The following is an 18,988-nucleotide window of genomic DNA, read 5'->3' on the forward strand; positions in this document are numbered from 1 at the left end:
ACTCAGAAGCTGCAGACTAAGACACGCCTTGGCTCCAGTCTGTCTCAGCTCCCAATTGGCTAACTTAGTTGCTATGCCTATTCATTGGCTGACCTTGTTACCATGTCTTCCCAGTCATGAATATTCTAACAATTTCTCTTCCCCCCCTGCCCCCCTTCCATCCTTCCCAGAGGCCTGGTAGCATGAGATAATAGCAGTCCTCCAGTATTTGAGGGGCTGCCCCAAAGAAGAGGGGGTCAAATTATTCTCCAAAGCACCAGAAGGCAGGACAAGAAGCAACGGATGGAAACTCATCAAGGAGAGAAGCAACCTAGAATTAAGGAGAAACTTCCTTAACAGTGAGGACAATTAACCAGTGGAACTCCTTGCCACCAGAAGTTGTGGGTGTTTCATCACTGGAAGTTTTTAAAGAAGAGATTGGACAATCATTTGTCTGAACTGGTATAACTTCCTGCCTGAGCAGGGGGTTGGACTAGAAGACCTCTAAGGTCCCTTCCAGTTCTGTTATTCTGTTAGGTCCCTTTGGTCCCGTCCCCCCCAAATGTAGGTATTATTGGGACCCCAAACGGCCAGGCCAGACCTCCTTGTGGGACTGGCAGCCGTTCTCTACTAAAATGGTGCATTCTATCTGCAGGGGAAAATTTGAGCTCTTCAAAGCCCAGAGTGGAAATGTTGGCTCGAGAAAGTTTGTAGAAAATCCAGTTCCAGTTTTTTAAGCAGTTAAGCACCTGTAGAATTCAGCACAATGTGGTAGCATCCGTGAAGTCCCTTCAGGGTTTGTGCCAGACAAATTCACCCGTCATCCTGGCCACCAAGTGAGTCATTTGTGGCTCAGTAGGTGGTGCAAACTGAAGAGGGGTAGTCCTCAACTCACAACCGTCTGTTTAGTGACCGTTTGAAGTTACAACGGCACTGAAAAAAGCAACACCCTTATGACCAGTGTGGCACCCCCATGGTCACATGATCAAAATTCAGACCCTCGGCAACTGACTCGTATAACTTGTATTATGACGCAGTGTTTTGGGGTCACGCCTCTTTGGCCGAAAAAATGCTTTTAAGAGTTAAAAAAAAAAGCCTCTGATGATCCCGCGGCTCAGCTGGGATCAACAGAGGCTTTTAAAAGCATTTTTTCTACAACCTCTTCGGCCGAAAAAATGCTTTTAAAAGTACAAAAAAAAGCCTCTGATGATCCCGCGGCTCAGCTGGGATCATCAGAGGCTTTTAAAAGCATTTTTTCTACAACCTCTTCGGCCGAAGAAAAAATGTTTTTAAAAGAAAAAAAAGCCTCTGCCGATCAGGCAAGTCAGCTGGGATCGTCAGAGGCTTTTTTTTTTTTTTTTTAAAAAGAAAGTTTAGCAATCATGTTACTAAGCTAACAAGGGCAGGGTTTCACTTAACAACCGTGGCAAGAAAGGTCATAAAATGGGTCAAGGCTCACGTAACAGCTGTCTCGCTTAGCAGCACAAAATTTGGCCTCGATTGCGGTCGTAAGTCGAGGACTACCTGCACGGTGGTTAGCTGAATGCAGTCGTACAAATCCAGCTGTTTTGGCAAGGGCGGGGGCAATCAATGGACAGTCCTGGACCTCCTCTTTGCCATTCCTGGCTGCCCCCCAAACCCCCTTTCAGGGTGTCTTGGACTCTTCTTCTTTTTTTCGGGGGGGTGTGTCATTGGTCTCCTTCTTTCTTACAGCCCCGTTTCTTCCAGCCTCTGCACCCCAAGATTGTTTCGCCTTCCGAATCTTCCTTTTCAGTTTGCCTCGTCTTGGGGCGCTCTTTCGCTCTCTCTGTCCGCCCTTCCCACTCCTTCTCTATCTGGACTTAGTCTCTCTTTCTTTCCCTCCCCCCCCCTCCGTTTCCTCTCTTCCCCTCCACGCCAGGCCACGGATGAGCCCGTCGCCCCGCCGGAGAACGTGGATGCCATGCTGCGGCCCTTCAACTTGGTCATCCCCTTCGCCGTGCAGAAGGGAGAGATTACAGGTAGCCCGTCCGTCCGTCCGTCCGTCCGTCTGTGGATTGGGGTGTAAGGGGGGGGGAGGGAACCACGGTGTGGAAGCACAAGCTGGAGTTTTGGGGTGGGTAGGGGTTCGAGCCAGATCATCTTGGAATCCCTACTGAGTTTCTGCATTACAGGTAGTCCTTGAGTTGCGACCGTTCGTTTAGTGACTCCTTTACCTATTTTTAGAATACGTTTTCCCGAAAATAAGACATCCCCTGATAATGAGCCCAAATGGGCGTTTTGAGCGCGTGCACTAAAATAAGACACCCCACCCAAAAATACCCCCCCCAAATGCACCCCAAAATAATAAGACCTCCCCGAAAATAAGGACAAGCGGTTTTTTGGGGGTTCAAAAAATATAAGACAGGGTCTTATTTTCGGGGAAACATGGTACAATAGAATTAGAATTAGAATTAAAATTAGAATTAATAGAATAGAATAGAATAGAATAGAATAGAATAGAATAGAATAGAATAGAATAGAATAGAATAGAAAAGAATAGAAAAGAAAATATGGAATGGAGTGGAAGGGAGAGGAGAAGAAAAGAGAAGAGGAATAGAATAGAATAGAATAGAATAGAATATATAGTAGATAGAATAGAGTAGAGTAGATGGAATAGAATAGAATAGTAGAGTAGATATAGTAGATAGAATACAGTAGAGTAGATACAGTAGAGTAGAATAGAATAGAATAGAATAGAATAGAATAGAATAGAATAGAATAGAATAGAATAATAGAGTAGATATAGTAGATAGAATACAGTAGAGTAGATACAGTTGAGTAGAATAGAATAGAATAGAATAGATATTGGAATGTAGAATAGAAAAATAATAGAACAGAATAGAATAGAATAGAATAGAATAGAATAGAATAGAATAGAGTAGAGTAGAGTAGAGTAGAGTAGAATAGAATAGAATAGAATAGAATAGAATAGAATAGAATTCTTTATTGGCCAAGTGTGATTGGACACGCAAGGAATTTGTCTTTGGTGCATAAATTCTCAGTGTACATAAAAGTTATAAGTGATCAATCACGATCATCGTCATCATAAAAATACATTCATCGTGAATCATAAGATACAACACTTTAGTGATAGTCATAGGATACTAAGTAAGCAATCAAAATCATATTAGGAAACTAAATAAAACAATATAAATCGTAAAGATACAAGCAACGAGGTTAGAATCCTCAGTAGAAAGGAGATTGGTAATAGGAAGGATGAGAAGAATAATAGTAATGCAGTCTTAGTAAATCGTTTGACTGTCGTGGGAATTAGTTGTTTAGTAGAGTGATGGCATGCAGGGAAAAACTTTACTGGGTGCTTTGAAAGCACCCAGATTTTTTGGTGCTTTGTCACTTCCTGCCAAGGTTTCCATGGAATCGGGATGCCATGATTTTTAATTAACTTTAACATTGATTTTTTAATTCATCCTTGCCGGTCTAAATAAGTTTATATACTGTATACTGAATCTCCATAGACATTTATATATATATATATATATATATATATATACTGTTTTTAAAGGTTTTCCTATTTTACTTGCGCACCGTACAAAGCCCCTCTATAAGGGAATGGGCTGTTTGCATATTTGGGTGCCTGGATTAAAATGAAATAAATGATTCAAGAAAATCCAGTTTGAGAGATTAAATTAATAATCCCAAGAGGAAAATGAGAGATGGGCTAGAGGAGAAACGGATCCGAGCTGGGGGAGCCGAAAGAGAACAAGGAGGTTGGAAGCCTCGATCTGTGGTTGTTTGCTAGGTTAGCTCAATAGAACCTCCACACCCAGAGGCAGTCTACCTTTGCGTTCTTGGGGGTGGAGTTTGTAGATTTCCCCCCCCCTGCTCCTCCCACAATTGCATTCTGGGACTGCACAGTGTGCCATTGTTGAAAACCTGTATTCCGTTGTTCCATTCTTTCCCATGATGCATTTGGAATAGAGCATCTCGAGTAAATTATTTTTTTTAAAAAAATCTCTGGGGTGGGGGGCAAGCTTGTGGCCGCAGGGTCTTTCTGAGCTGACTCCTTTTGGGGAGGGTCTCGGAGGGGGAGAAAAGGTGGGGTAGCCAGAAGCAGACAGCAAGGTAAATCTTGCCAGCCCCACCCACCTCTAGCCCCGCCCAGATTTAGCTCCTCCCCACCACCTGCAGCTTCCAATTGCTGGACATCAGCTCTGCTTCGACTCTAGATAGGTTGGACCAGTGGTGAAATCCAAATTTTTTTACTACCGGTTCTGTGGGCGTGGCTTGGTAGGCGTGGCAGTGGAAGGATACTGCAAAATCCCCATTCCCTCCCCACTCTGCGGCCAGCCAGAGGTGGCATTTGCCAGTTCTCCGAACTACTCAACATTTCCGCTACCAGTTCTCTAGAACCTGTCAGAACCTGCTGGATTTCACCTCTGGGTTAGAGTCAGCCCAGAAGTGGGCAATGTTAACGAACTATAACCCCCAGGATCCCTCACTGTTGTCCAGACTGGGATGCTGGGAGTTGTAGTTTGGGGAGGTTTCCCCACACCTGGCTAGTCCCATTCTCAGGAGAGAAGTGGGAAATGTTACTGAACTATAACTCCCAGCATCCCTCACTTTGGCCAAGCTAGGCTGCTGGGAGTTGTAGTTTGGGGAGGTTTCACATGCCTGGCTAGTCCTATTCTCAGTCCAGAAATGGGAAATGTTATGGAACTACAACTCCCAGGATCCCTCACTGTTGGCCAAGCTAGGCTGCTGGGAGTTGTAGTTTGGGGAGGTTTTCCCATGCCTGGCTAGTCCCATTCTCAGTCTAAAAGTGGGAAATGTTACTGAACTATAACTCCCAGCATCCCTCACTTTGGCCAAGCTAGGCTGCTGGGAGTTGTAGTTTGGGGAGGTTTCCCCACACCTGGCTAGTCCTATTCTCAGTCCAGAAGTGGGAAATGTTATGGAACTACAATTCCCAGGATCTCTTAGTGTTGGCCAGACTGGGCTGCTGGGAATTGTAGTTTGGGGACGTTTTCCCACACCTGGCTAATCCCATTCTCAGTCCAGAAGTGGGAAATGTTATGGAACTACAACTCCCAGGATCCCTCACTGTTGGCCTGACTGGGATGCTGGGAGTTGTAGTTTGGGGAGGTCTCCCATGCCTGGCTAGTCCCATTCTTAGGGGTGGAAGTCACCATGGCTTGTGGGGGGTCTCATCTGCCTGTTTTCTTCCTGCTCTGCAGGGGAGGTCAGGATGCCTTCAGGCAAGACGGCACGTCCACACATCACGGACAATAAGAATGGGACGGTGACTGTGAAATATGCCCCCACAGAAAAGGGGCTGCATGAGATGGACATCAAATACGACGGCAACCACATTCCAGGTGAGAAAGAGAGAGTGAATGGGGTCAGATGGGTTCCTGGGGAGAGTAAATGGCTGGCTGGGGAATTCTGGGAGTTGAAGTCCACCCACCTTAAAGCAAACTGGCTGAGGAATTCTGGGAGTTGAAGTCCTCCCGTCTTAAAGTGACCAACTTCGAGAAACTCCAGCCAGAAGAACGAAAACACACTACGTCTGGGTGCACATGTTATGCTAAACCCACTTTATTAAACTACAGTTTGTTAAACAAAATAGAACCAGATCCTCTTGAAGAGGAAATATGGATGGCCGTCTGCCAGAGCTGCCCCACTAGATCCTACCCTGATCAGGGGGCTAGACAAGATGACCTCTAAGCTCCCTTCTAACTTTAGGACTTTCAGAAAGATGAGCTTCCCCAGAGTTCCTCCTTCCTCCCTGTCTAAAGATGGCAAGATGCCCAGGATTATGGGATTATGGCCCCTGAGTCCATTGCTTTTTTTTCCCCCCAACCAGGGAGTCCCCTCCAATTTTACGTGGACGCTATCAACGCCCGCCACGTTAGCGCCTACGGACCTGGGTTGAGCCATGGCATGGTCAACAAACCCGCAACCTTCACCATCGTCACCAAGGACGCCGGCGAAGGTGAGTCCCCCTGTACCCCATGTGAAAAACATGGTCAGAGAGTCGTGAAGTGTGCCCAAGAGGGGCCCAAGGAAAGGCAATGAATTAAACTTTGAAAGATGCCACAGAGTCAGGACATAATCCACGGGTTCAAAATCACACCAGTATCGGGTGCGAACAGCCACCAGACTCACAGGTGTAGAGTTCAAACTGGGTAGAGGCAGTCCCTGACTTACAACAGTTCGTTTAGTGACCGTTTGACGTTACAACGGCACTGAAAAAAGTGACTTGGGATCGTTTTTCACACTTATGACCATTACGGCATACTCCATGATCACCTGATCACAATTCCGGTAACTGAATGGACAGCTTGGTTACTGGTTCATATTTATGACGGTTGCAGTGTCCCGGAGGGGGGTGCGGGATATGTGATCATCAACTTGAGGTGGGAGTGAAAAGAGGAATCAGCCTAGCATCCCTACGTAGTCACAAGTGAATTAAGTGCCACCTCCCTTGAATTCCATGGAGTTTTATCTATCCTAGCAGGTACTGACCGTCCCTTGATGTTCTGCCTTAGCTACGGACCCCAAAGAACGCAGCACACACAAACTCTATACAAAGTTTATTTTACTCAAATAACTTAGTCTTTATCAACCAAAGGCTGTTAATAAACTGTCTTAACAGCCGACCAGAATTCTAAGATAAGGTCATCAGTCTTACTAGAGTTGGCAGAAAGCCCAGGAACAATTTTGCAGAGAATCCAGACACGAAGGAGATTGAACTAAAGTTGTTCCCTACAGCTTGCTGCAAGTGGCGTTCTTCCTTAAATAGGCTAAGGGAGTGGCCAATTAGCCCCAAGCCTTACTCTCGAGGAGACCTCCTCCTGAGGAGCCACTCCTGCCTTTTGGCTGCTCAGTGCGTCCGTGCATCGAGAAGAGGCTCCTCCTCTTCTTCCTCTTCACCCATGGAAGCTTCTGGAGGTTCTGAAGGCCCTGGCTGAATCCCCGCCTCTGGCACCACATCTTCTCCAGCCTCCTCACTGTCTGACTCGAGCGCCGGCTGCACAGGCTGCTGGTGCAGCACCACACCAGCCTCCTCGCTGTCGGAATCAGCTACTAGCTGCACAGGCCCCTGATGGGCCACAACAGTTGAGAATAACAGAATACAGATAGTCCTCGACTTAACAATAGTTCATTTAGTGACCATTCGAGGTTACCATGGCACTGAAAAAAAGCGACATGACCGTTTTTTTCACACTTACAACCACTGCAGCATCCTCAGGGTCACATGATCCAAAATTCAGACACTTGGCAATTGACTCATACTTATGACAGTTGCCGTGTCCCCGGGATCACCTGACCCCCTTTGGCGACTTTCTAGGACCAGCCAAGTCAGTGGGGACGCCAGATTCACTTAATAACCATGTTATTAACTTAATACCTGCAGAGATTCGCTAAGGGACTATGGTAAGAACAGTCATAAAATAGGACCAAAGTCACTTAACAACGGTCTCCCTTAGTAATGGGAATTTTGTGGTCGAGGATTACCTGTACTTTGTTGTTCTCTGCCTATAATACAGGAATCTTCCTAGACTGGCAAATTCACCTGGGAAAGCTCAGATAAAGTTGAAAGGCATTCAGTGGAATCAGATCTTGCCCTCTTGTGCTCACATAATGATTCCAGGCTAATTCCCCACTTGACCCCACCTCCAACACCAGAAAAGCAGCTAAGGAGCAACATTGCTCTCACCCCAAAACTAATCTTCCCTCTTGAAGCTAATTAGGCTCTCCTCTCCCCCCCCACCCCCCCACAGGAGGCCTGTCCCTGGCTGTGGAGGGCCCGTCCAAGGCGGAAATCACCTGCAAGGACAATAAAGACGGCACCTGTACCGTTTCCTACTTGCCCACGGCTCCCGGCGACTACAACATTATTGTCCGCTTCGACGACAAGCACATTCCTGGCAGCCCCTTCACTGCGAAGATCACAGGTAGGCCTTCTTTCCTCCCCACCCCCCCCAACCTCAACTGCTTTTTATATTTAATTTTTTATTTTTATTTCATTATTTTATCATTTCATTTCATTTCTTTATTCCATTTCTTTATTCCATTTCATTTCTTTATTTCATTTCTTTATTTTATTATTCTTTCTTTCTTTCTTTCTTTCTTTCTTTCTTTCTTTCTTTCTTTCTTTCTTTCTTTCTTTCTTACTTACTTACTTATTTATTTATTTATTTATTTTATTGAATTTATTTATTTATTTATTTATTTTATTGAATTTATATACCACCTACTCCCGAAGGACTCAGGGCAGTGAACAGTCATAGAATAAAACATATTATTTTATTATTTTATTACATATTTTATTACATATTTTATTATTTTATTTTTTATTTTATTTTATTTTATTAATTTTATTTTGTTTTATTTTATTTTATTTTTCATTTTATTCTTTTTATTTTTATTTTACTTTACTTTCATAAAACATAGGAAGAACGGTTGCAGGATTTGGGTATTGCTAGTCCAATGAAGAGAAGGACTAGGGGTGACAGGAGGGCAGCCTTCCAGTGTTTGAGGGGCTGCCACAAAGAGGAGGGGGTTAACCTGTTCTCCAAAGCAGGGGTCTCCAACCTTGGCAACTTTTAGCCCGGAGGACTTCAAGTCCCAGAATTCCCCAGCTGCTGGCTGGGGAATTCTAGGAGTTGAAGTCCTCCGGGCTAAAAGTTGCCAAGGTTGGAGACCCCTGCTCCAAAGCACCAGAAGGCTGGATAAAAAACAACGAAGGGAAACTCATCAAGGAGAGAACCGACCCAGAAAGAAGGAGAAATTTCCTGGCAATGAGAATAATTAACCAGTGGAACTCCTTGCCTCCAGAAGTTGTGGGTACTCCAACACTGGAAGTTTTCAAGAAGAGTTTGGACAGCCATTTGTCTGGAACGGTGTAGGCCATATCTGTGGGCACGTGGGCATTGCCCTAACTCAGCTCCAGCACGCGCATGCTGATTTTCGGGTCATCCGGAGCCACCGGAAGTTGGGAAATGGGCCATTTCCAGCCTCTGGAGGGCCTTTAGGGGTGGGGGGAGGCCGTTTTCGTTCTCCCCAGGCTCCAAGAAAACCTTTGAAGCCTGAGGGCGAAAAATGGGCCTTGCAGGCCCACCGGAAGTTGGGAAACAGGCCGTTTCCGGCCTCCGGAGGGCCTTGGGGTGGTGGGGGAGGCTGTTTTCGTCCTCCCCAGGCTCCAAGAAAGACTCTGGAGCCTGGGGAGGGCGAAAAAACGGGCCTACCAAGCCCACAAGTAACATTTTTGTCGTTGCATGACAAAAGCGAGGGGAGTACGAGGGGAGTCATGCGCACATTCGTGGGGGGCTGGAGCAGGGGGGGCATTAAACTATGGGTGTGGGCACGCACGTGTGCAATCCCTCCGGTCTCCCCCCACTTTTGGCACGCGACCGCAAAAAGGTTAGCCATCACTAGTGTAGGGTCTCCTGCTTGAGCAGGGGGTTGGGTTAGAGGTCCCTTCCAACTCTAGAAATATAATAAATAAATAAATAAATAAATAAATAAATAAATAAATAAATAAATAAATAAATAAATAAATAAACTCTGTCATTGTGACATCTTTCAAATGCTTTAGAGAAGTCTTGAACCCTAACCGTGACGGCTTCTCTTATCACCATTCTTCTGACCCAGGGGACGATTCCATGCGCACCTCCCAACTGAACTTGGGCACTTCCACCGACGTGTCGCTGAAGATCACCGAGAGTGACTTGAGCCTCTTGACCGCCAGCATCCGGGCCCCCTCTGGGAACGAAGAGCCCTGTTTGCTCAAGCGCCTACCTAACCGCCATATCGGTGAGCTCTCTTTTGCCGCTTCCGCTTAGCCTCGTTCGGAACGGACACGCAACCGTGCAACGAGGAATAGCCGCTGAAGTTGTAGAGGACAGAGGGCTTACATTACAAGCTGTGAAAATCGGGAGGGAAGCTGGAGGAGCAGCAGAGAGACAAAAAGAAACCACCACTGGCTCTTTGCTGCTCCTAGTGGACATTTGGAGTTCTGCAGTCAGATCTGGTATACCTAAAAAGAGAGTAGTCACAGAGGAGAATGATTGTAGCTCAGGATCAAAATGTCGGGGTCCTTGGTGCTCTCTGAACTTGGTAGTTTTCTTGCAGACGTTTCGTTATCAAACTGGGGAATGTCATCAATGCTAGTGGGAGTGGGGTTTGCAGAGTGGAGGGGGAAGGAGAAAGAGGAGGAAGAGGAGAGGAGGAGGAAGAGGAGAATGTTGAAGTCCTTGGTGCTCTCTGAGCTTGGTTTTTTTCTCGCGGACATTTCATACTAGAAGGAAGTGGGGTTTGTGGAGAGGAGGAGGAAGAGGAGGAGATGGAGAAGGAGAAGGAGAAGGAGAAGGAGAAGAATAGAATAGAATAGAATAGAATAGAATAGAATAGAATAGAATAGAATAGAATAGAATAGAATAGAATAGAATTCTTTATTGGCCAAGTGTGATTGGACACAGAAGGAATTTGTCTTGGTGCATATGCTCTCAGTGTACATAAAAAGAAAAGATACGTTCATCAAGAATCATAAGGTACAACACTTAATGATAGTCATAGGGTATAAATAAGCAATCAGGATACAAGCAACAAAGTTACAGTCATACAGTCATAAGTGGGAGGAGATGGGTGGTGGGAACGATGAGAAGATTAATAGTAGTGCAGATTTAGTGAATAGTTTGACAGTGTTGAGGGAATTATTTGTTTAGCAGAGTGATGGTGTTGGGAAAATACTGTCCTTGTGTCTAGTTGTTCTGGTGTGCAGGGCTCTACAGCCTCGTTTTGAGGGTAGGAGTTGAGACAGTTTATGTCCAGGATGTGAGTGGTCTGTAGATATTTTCCCAGCCCTCTTTTTGACTCATGCAGTAGACAGGTCCTCAATGGAAGGGAGATTGGAAGAAGGATTGTGGGGTCCTTGTGCTTTCTGAACTTGATTCTTTTCTTGCAGACATTTCATGACCCAACTAGGTAACATCATCAATGTTAGAAGGAAGTGGGGTTTGTGGAGAGGGGCAGGAGGAAGAGGAGGAGGAGGTCTTGGTAGTTCTTCGATTAGGCTGTTGTTTACCTTTGGATTGTTTGTCTGAGTTGGTAGTTCCTCGATTGGGGTATTGCCGACTGCTTGATTGTTGGTCTAGTAGTGTTAACCTTGGGGTTAACCTCTGCTCACCTGGGCCTTGATTGCGGGTATTTTTTTGTTCCCTTTTTAGCTGTTAGATCGTCTTTTGGGAATGGTGGGTAGATGTTCTAGAGATGTTCCGTTCCATTCCAAAATGAGATAAATTCTCCTCTTTACTTAGGACAATTAATCTTTGCCTCTTCTCCCTCCATCACTTTCTCCCTCCGTTCTTCCATCGTGGGGATTCGTGTGTCTCATTTCCCAGAATTCTTTGGGAGTCCCCTTCCCTTCCTCCCTGGCAGTCCGTGCATTTTGAGGAAAGAGCTCCTGGCTTTGGTGAAACCTTGGGGCTGCCAGCTGCCCCCCAGACCCCATTCGCCCTTGTCCTGCCCCCCCTTCATTTCCCACTCTGTCTCTCCCCCCCCCAGGGATCTCCTTCACCCCCAAGGAGGTTGGGGAGCACGTGGTGAGCGTCAAGAAAAGCGGCAAGCATGTCACCAACAGCCCCTTTAAGATCATGGTGGGACAGTCGGAAATTGGCGACGCCAGCAAGGTTAAAGTCTCCGGTAAAGGGCTGGTGGAAGGACGCACCTTCGAGATGTCCGAATTCATCGTCGACACCCGGACTGCAGGTGAGGAAAAGGAGGTTGTGAGGCTTCAAAACACCTTTCACCAAACTACACAACTTGGTGGCAATGATGGGGCCTTCAGAGCTAGGAAAAATTGACGTAATATAGGCAGTCCTCCACTTATGACCACTGTTGAGGAATTAGCAGAGCAACCCTTGAGTAGCAAGGGTGTGCACATGAAAGCGACTGAGAACAGTTGCAAATAATCACAGTCAACACACAGATACACTGAGTTGTGTTTATTTTTAGGAAAATAGTAATAAGGCACAGTCCAATAAACAGTCAAGGTCATACACAGATAAAGCAATAGATAGTAAAACAATAGTCCAGGGATAATCCAATAACAAAGTCTTCTTACCAGTCGTTGTAGTTATACACGATAAACAGTTGCAAACAGTAGCAAAATTGCAGTAAATAGCAGTAACGATCAGTAACGTTCAGCAAAGAGCAGTAGAGAGCAGCAAAGAGTAATACTAATCAGCAGAGAGAAACAAACCATATTTCTAGCTCCCTCTTAAGGACTTTGGCTACAGAGCTAACCAATCAGGACACAGTATGATGCAATACAGCAATACAGTCTTAAAGCTATATTGAGGTTTTATATATTGCCAACCCAACAAGTTAGGTAACGATCATTTCCTACCAAATGCTGTGGATCATTTATGTCGCTAAGCGAGATAGTTGTGAACTGAATTTTGCCCCAGCTCACGACCTTTCTCGCCACGGGTGTTCAGCGAATCGCTGCCGTTGTTGAGTTAGGAAGACGGTTGTTAAGCGAGTCTGGCTTTCCCCCGTGGACTTTGCTGGTCAGAAGGTTGCAAAAGGGGATTGTGTGACACCCCCCTCCCCCCGGGGACACAGCAACCGTCATAAAGATGAGTCAGTGTGCCAAGTGTCTCCAATTTGGATCACCTGACCACGGGGACGCTGCAATAGTCATAAGTATGGAAAACAGTCGGGTCCCTTTTTTTCCAGTGCCGTTGTAACTTCGAAATGGTCACTAAATGAGCTGTTGTAAAACAAGGACAACCTGTATTCTGTTATTCTCAACCAAAAGCCGGCACCTGCTTGGAGTTAGATAAGGCTCCATGGAATCCAAGGGAGATGGCACTTAGTTTGCTTGTGGTTACGTAGGGATGCTAGATTGATTCCTCTTTTCACACCCACCCCAAATTCAGCCGCTCCTTCTCAACAAGCTGATATTCAAAGCTTGCCAGGAGAATAAACTGATTTATTGGTTCTAGGCTACGGAGGTCTCGGCCTCTCCATCGAAGGTCCCAGCAAAGTGGACATCAATTGTGAAGACATGGAAGATGGCACCTGTAAAGTCACCTACTCGCCTACCGAGCCCGGAAATTACATCATCAATATTAAGTTTGCCGATAAACACGTGCCAGGTATGTCTGTCTGTCGGTCTGTCTGTCCCTGTCTTCCTCGTCCAACTTGTGGCCGAATTTCAAGTTTCTAGCTCTCAGGTTGAAAGCTGGGGGCGGGGAAGGGGGGGATTAGGTCAGTGTTTCTCAACCCGGGTAAGTTTAAAGAGGTGGTAGTCTTCAGCTACCAGGAACATATTATCATATGTGGTGGACATGTCCGGAAGCTAAAAACTATTGGATTAAATTTAAGACTTGGTTGGAGGAAATGATACATCAGCGTATCGAATTTAAACCAGAGCTATTCCTACTGGGTATCCTACCTGAAAAAATTAGCAAGGAAAATGTTTATTTTGATAATACATGTAATAACAGCTGCAAGGATTGTTTATGCACAAAATTGGAAAGTGGAGAAAATACCTTTGGAAGGAGAAGTAATAAAAAAAAAAAATCTTAGATTGTGCAGAAATGAATAGATTAACTTTGATGGTTAAAGATAGAGAAGACTCAGAATGTTTTAAAATAAGGAATGATTTTTATTATGGGTTGGAGAAGAGATATAAATGATGAATTATATAAGTATGTAAAAATATGCGATGAGTAGAATATTATGTTCGTGATGATATTGTGGACTGGGTAAGGATCAAGATAGAAGTAATGACAACTATACAGAAAAAGAAAGAACTTTGGAAGATAACACCGAGATGTCACAGGGAAGAGAAAACTGATGTATTAAATGTTTTGTTTGTCTAAAAAATAAAAAAGTTTTTTTAAAAAAAAAGTTTAAAGAGGTGTGGACTTCAACTCCCAGAATTCCCCAGGCTGCAGCAATCCTGGGTCCTTCAGCTGGGATGGGGATGTTCCAGGCTGTTGAGATAACCACTAGTCTTGCTGGCCCTTTCAGGAAGCCCCTTCACTGTGAAGGTGACCGGAGAGGGACGGATGAAGGAGAGCATTACTCGCCGGAGGCAGGCGCCCTCCATCGCCACCGTGGGCAGCACCTGTGACCTGAACCTCAAGATCCCAGGTAAAGGTTCTCCAGAGGTTGGCATTAAGTCAGGAGAGCCTGGCTGCATTGGGGGGTTCCCCCACCCTGGAGGGAATCCTTTCAAGGCTGCCGGGCGGTCCAAGGTTGCCCACTCCAAAGCTATGTGCAGCCCCCACCTCTTTGTCCCACTTTCTAACTGGCTTCCTCTTCCTCCTCTTCCTTTCTCCTTCTTCTTCCTTCCTTTTTTCTCGTTCCTGCTCCACTTCCTCCCCCTTCCTCCTCTTCCTTCTCCTTCTTCCTCTTCATTTCTCCTTCCGCTTCCTTCATTCTTTCTCCTTCCTGCTCCACTTCCTCCTCCTCCCTCCTCTTCCTCCTCTTTTCTTCTTCTCCTCTTCCTCCTTCTCCTTCCTCCTCCTCTCCTTCCTCCCCCTCTTCCTCCTTCCTGCTCCACTTCCTCCTCTTCTTTCCTTCTTCCTTCTCCTCCTCTTCTTCCTCCTCTTCCTCCTTTCTCCTCCACCTCCTTCCTCCTCCTCCTCCCTTCCTTTCTTCTCCTCCTCTTCCTCTCCTTCCTCCTTCTTGTTATCCTTCCCCTTCTCCTCCTCTTTCCTTCCTCCTTTCCTTCCTCTTTCTCCTCCTCCTCCACCTCCTCTTCCTCCCCCTCCTCCTACTATCTCCTTATCCTCCTCCTTCCTCCCCTCCCCCTGCCCCCCTTCCTTCCTCCCCCCTCCTTCTCTTTCCTTCTTTCCTTCTTCTTCCTCCTTCTTCCCCCTCATGGCTGCTGGCGCAGGGAATTGGTTCCAGATGGTCTCGGCCCAGGAGCGTCTGACTCGCACTTTCACGCGCAGCAGCCACACTTACACGCGCACCGAGCGGACGGAGATCAGCAAGACGCGCGGCGGGGAGACCAAGCGCGAGGTGCGGGTGGAAGAGTCCACGCAAGTGGGCGGGGACCCCTTCCACAACGTCTTCGGCGAGTTCCTCGGCCGCGAGAGCCTCGGCTCCTTTGGCAGCATCGCCCGGACCCAGGAGGGTGCGTGGGCCTTGCCGGTGTGCCGTGCGCTCGCTCGCTTGCGCCCGTGTGTCTCGCACCCACAGGAAGCACGGAGGGGAGACACGGCAGTGTGTGAATTGCATGTCAGCCTCACTCGGGCAGGAAGAGAAGCTGAATTGGCATGGGGGCTTTCCCACTGGAGGTTAATTTGAGGGGTGGGTCACAGTAGAGTTTTATCTGTCCATTCTGAGCAATGTTACCTTGACAAGTTTAAGCGGGGTGGACTTCAACTCCCAGAATTCCCAACTTCAACTCCCAGAATTCCAGACTTCAGTTCCCAGAATTCCCAACTTGTTCTCAGAATTCCAGACTTCAACTCCCAGAATTCTAGACTTCAACACCCAGAATTCCAGACTTCAACTCCCAGAATTCCCAACTTCCAGAATTCCAGACTTCAACTCCCAGAATTCCATAGCTAGCAAGCTTTAGAATTCTGGGAGTTGAAGTCCACGCTGCTGAAAATTGCCAAGATTGAGAAAGATGGATTTGGAGCTCGAACGTGGTTTCCAATTCTACCTGATCCAATGGTCAAGCTGAAATGTCACAAGCGCTTAAAAAAAAAACCCAGATTGTTTACCCTTTAAATACAGTTAGTCCTCGAGGTACGACCGTACAGGAGCCTGGGGATTGTGGTTCTAAGCCGTGACAGTTGTAACACGTGTCCCCGGACCTGATTGGATGACTTTCTTCATGACGGTCGTTAAGCGAGTGAAGCAGTTGTGAAGTAAGCACCACCGTGATTAAGGAAATGTTTTCTGTGGTGTAGTTTTCACCAGAAATTGGAAGCAAATGCTGCTTTACAGCAAAACCGTCACAAATCGTGGTAATGTCACCATAGCACTGAGGACAATTAACCAGTGGAACAGCTCGCCACCAGAGGATGTAGGTGCTCCTCCATCACTGGAGGTTCTTAAGAAGAGACTGGAAGTCTGGAATGGTATAGGGTTTCCTGCCTGAGCAGGGGGTTGGACTAGATGACCTCCGAGGTCCCTTCCGACTCTGCCATTTTGCATTCTGTATCTCCTATGCATGCTGCTTTTTGGAGTGCTGTGTTTTTGCCCTCGGTCCAACAATGTCCCTTTTACTAAACGTTGGCTAAAAAAAAACAAAAAACAAAAGATATTTAATCAGGAAAAAAAAAATGTTTGCCTCTTGTTTGTGAGTAAATTCTACTAGCGTTTGTATGCCTTTAATTTATGCTCCTGTGTGGTTTTGGCACTTGCGGGAAATTGTTTGACGTGTATTTCAACACGGAATTAAGGACGGGTGTGGAAAAAACTTGGAGGTCCAGGAACTGAGCAAAAAGCCCACCCCCACATCCCCGATGTTGAAAAAACCGAAGCCCTGAAGTCTCAGCTTTCTTGAGGACTAGAAGCATGATTTATTTCTTTGTTTGAAAGGGAATGCATGGCCACTTTCCCGAAGCCCTGGTTTGGTGGATGAGGAGGAAGGGAAGGGTGTCCGGCTTCACCGTCTGACCCTCCTGTACTCTTATCTGTCCTTTGCAGGGGAGGCCGGCCTCCAAGCCATGACTGCTCAAGTTACTAGTCCCTCGGGAAAGTTGGCCGAAGCGGAAATCATCGAGGGAGATGACAGCGCCTACTCGGTGCGCTTCGTGCCCCAGGAGATGGGCTCCCACACCGTGAACGTCAAATATCGGGGGCAACACGTGCCCGGAAGCCCCTTCCAGTTCACTGTGGGGCCGTTGGGCGAAGGAGGCTCCCACAAAGTGCGAGCAGGAGGGCCTGGCCTGGAGAGGGCCGTGGCCAGCGTGCCAGGTAAGGGTGGCGCCATCCTCCATGCCCCGGCATGGCCGGGTGTGGCTTTGAACCCCCCTTCTTTTCCTCCAACTGAATTGGAAGTGAAAAAGCCGCCAGTCTCGGCATCCTTGAGGACTAGTAGTATGCTTGGTTGGTTTGAATGGAGCAGCATGATTCAGGATGCTGGATCTGTGATCCTGGATCTCTGAACGCTTGGAAGCTCATGGCCAACCCGGTCGGTCTCTGTTCGGGGAGGCCCACCACGCAGGGAGTTGAAAACGCCCAAATGCCGAACGGAGGCCTTGCCTCTTTTTAGCACCTGTTGCAGGTAAAAAAAAAAAAGAGGGCGGCTTCTACTGCGCAGCTGCATCCGCCATTGTGACTTTTCTGACCCTCCCTGGGTCGCCTCTGACGCGACTTCACAGTGGCAGGAACAGAGATGCCACGGCTGAACGGGGGGGGGGGGGGTTGATTCCCCCAGTTTCTTCTGCCCTCAAATGGGCTGTCAGATTTAAAAGGTTCATTATTAGACTGAATTAATTAACAGCCTTCTTTTCTGGTTGGGGAATTGTCACCCAGCAATCTTCCTTCCTTCCTTCCTTCCTTCCTTCCTTCCTTCCTTCCTTCCTCCTCCCTCCCTCCCTTTTCCCTCCTTCCCTCCTTCTCCATCCTCCCTCCCTCCTTCTTTCTCCTGCTTCCCTCTTTCTCCCTTCCTTCCTAATCCTCTCTCTCTCTCCCTCTTTGTCTCCTTCCTTCCTCCCCTTTTTCCTTCCTTCCTTCCTTCCTTCCTTCCTTCCTTCCTTCCTTCCTTCCCAATCCTCTCTCTCTCTCCCTCTTTGTGTCCTTCCTTCCTTCCTCCCCTTTTTTCCTCCTTCCTTCTCTTCCTTCCTTCCTTCCCAATCACTTTCCTCTCCCCCTCCCCCTCCCTGTCTACTTCCTCCCTCCCCCCTTTTTCCTCCTTCCCTCTTTCTCCTCCCTCCCTCTTTCTTTCTCCTCCTTCCCTCTTTCTCCTTCCTTCCTTTCCTTCCTTCCTTCTTTCCTTCCTTCCTCCTTCCTCCCTCCCTCCCTTTTCCCTCCTTCCCTCTTTCTCCATCCTCCCTCCCTCCTTTCTCCTGCTTCCCTCTTTCTCCTTCCTTCCTTCCTAATCCTCTCTCTCTCTCCCTTTGTCTCCTTCCTTCCTCCCCTTTTTCCTCCTTCCTTCTCTTCCTTCTTCCCAATCACTTTCCTCTCTCTCTTCCCCTCCCTTACTTCTTCCCTCCCTCCCTTTTTCCTCCTTTCCTCTTTCTCCTCCCTCCCTCCCTCCTTCTTTCTCCTCCTTCCCTCTTTCTCCTTCCTTCCTTCCTTTCTCCTTCCTTCCTTCTTCCCTGACTGTCTGCTGACTCCGTGTTCTCTTCCCAGCTGAATTCAGCATTTGGACCCGGGAGGCCGGCGCCGGGGGTCTCTCCATTGCAGTGGAGGGGCCCAGCAAGGCCGAGATTGCCTTTGAGGACCGGAAAGACGGTTCCTGCGGAGTCTCCTACGTGGTCCAAGAACCAGGTAGGTCTTTGGGTGCATTGGGGCTCAAGCCAGGGCCAAAATCAGTGCCAGCAATAATTTAGAAATAATGTCCCAGTCAGGCTGTCCAGAAAGCTCAGCAGCTTCTTCCTTCCTTCCTTCCTTCCCCTCTCCTCTGCCAGGTGACTATGAGGTCTCCATCAAATTCAACGATGAACAAATCCCGGACAGTCCATTTGTGGTCCCCGTGGCCTCACTCTCGGACGATGCCCGACGCCTGACGGTCACCAGCCTCCAGGTATTCGATGGAAGAGAACATTTGCAGCTCACGGTTAAACTCTGGGCTCCTTGGTGCTCTCTGAGCTCGGTAGTTTTGTTGCAGACGTTTCTTGACCCAGCTAGGTAACATTATCAGTGCTAGGAAAGCCCGGGGGCTGTAGAGAGGAGGAAGAAGAAGGGGAGGAGAAGCGGAAAGGTTGGAAGAGAAGGAGGGGAAGAACAAGAGGTGAAGGGGAAGGAGAAGTAGAGGGAGGAGGAGAAGCGGTGGAGGAGAAGGAGAAAGAGAAAGGGAAAGGGAATTGGAGAGAAAGGT

The 18,988-nt window shown here is 47.3% G+C and overlaps 1 protein-coding gene across 2 annotated transcripts in view; it reads left to right on the top strand.

The window, feature by feature from the left end:
- FLNC (filamin C) overlaps positions 1–18,988 on the top strand; it is a 90,547-nt gene that overhangs the window by 65,943 nt on the left and 5,616 nt on the right. For both annotated transcript variants that reach the window (XM_070947825.1, XM_070947826.1), the window contains 12 exons: positions 1,880–1,979; positions 5,196–5,336; positions 5,825–5,953; positions 7,746–7,919; positions 9,619–9,780; positions 11,530–11,733; positions 12,975–13,127; positions 14,008–14,130; positions 14,879–15,121; positions 16,651–16,920; positions 18,301–18,438; positions 18,579–18,694. In XM_070947825.1, the coding sequence (XP_070803926.1) occupies positions 1,880–1,979; positions 5,196–5,336; positions 5,825–5,953; positions 7,746–7,919; positions 9,619–9,780; positions 11,530–11,733; positions 12,975–13,127; positions 14,008–14,130; positions 14,879–15,121; positions 16,651–16,920; positions 18,301–18,438; positions 18,579–18,694 (1,953 nt within the window). The remainder of the gene's footprint in view (positions 1–1,879; positions 1,980–5,195; positions 5,337–5,824; positions 5,954–7,745; positions 7,920–9,618; positions 9,781–11,529; positions 11,734–12,974; positions 13,128–14,007; positions 14,131–14,878; positions 15,122–16,650; positions 16,921–18,300; positions 18,439–18,578; positions 18,695–18,988) is intronic.

This window comes from Pituophis catenifer, unplaced genomic scaffold (assembly GCF_029215685.1).
Source record: "Pituophis catenifer annectens isolate HBS135680 unplaced genomic scaffold, rPitCat1.0.hap2 SCAF_7, whole genome shotgun sequence".
NCBI lineage: Eukaryota > Metazoa > Chordata > Lepidosauria > Squamata > Colubridae > Pituophis > Pituophis catenifer.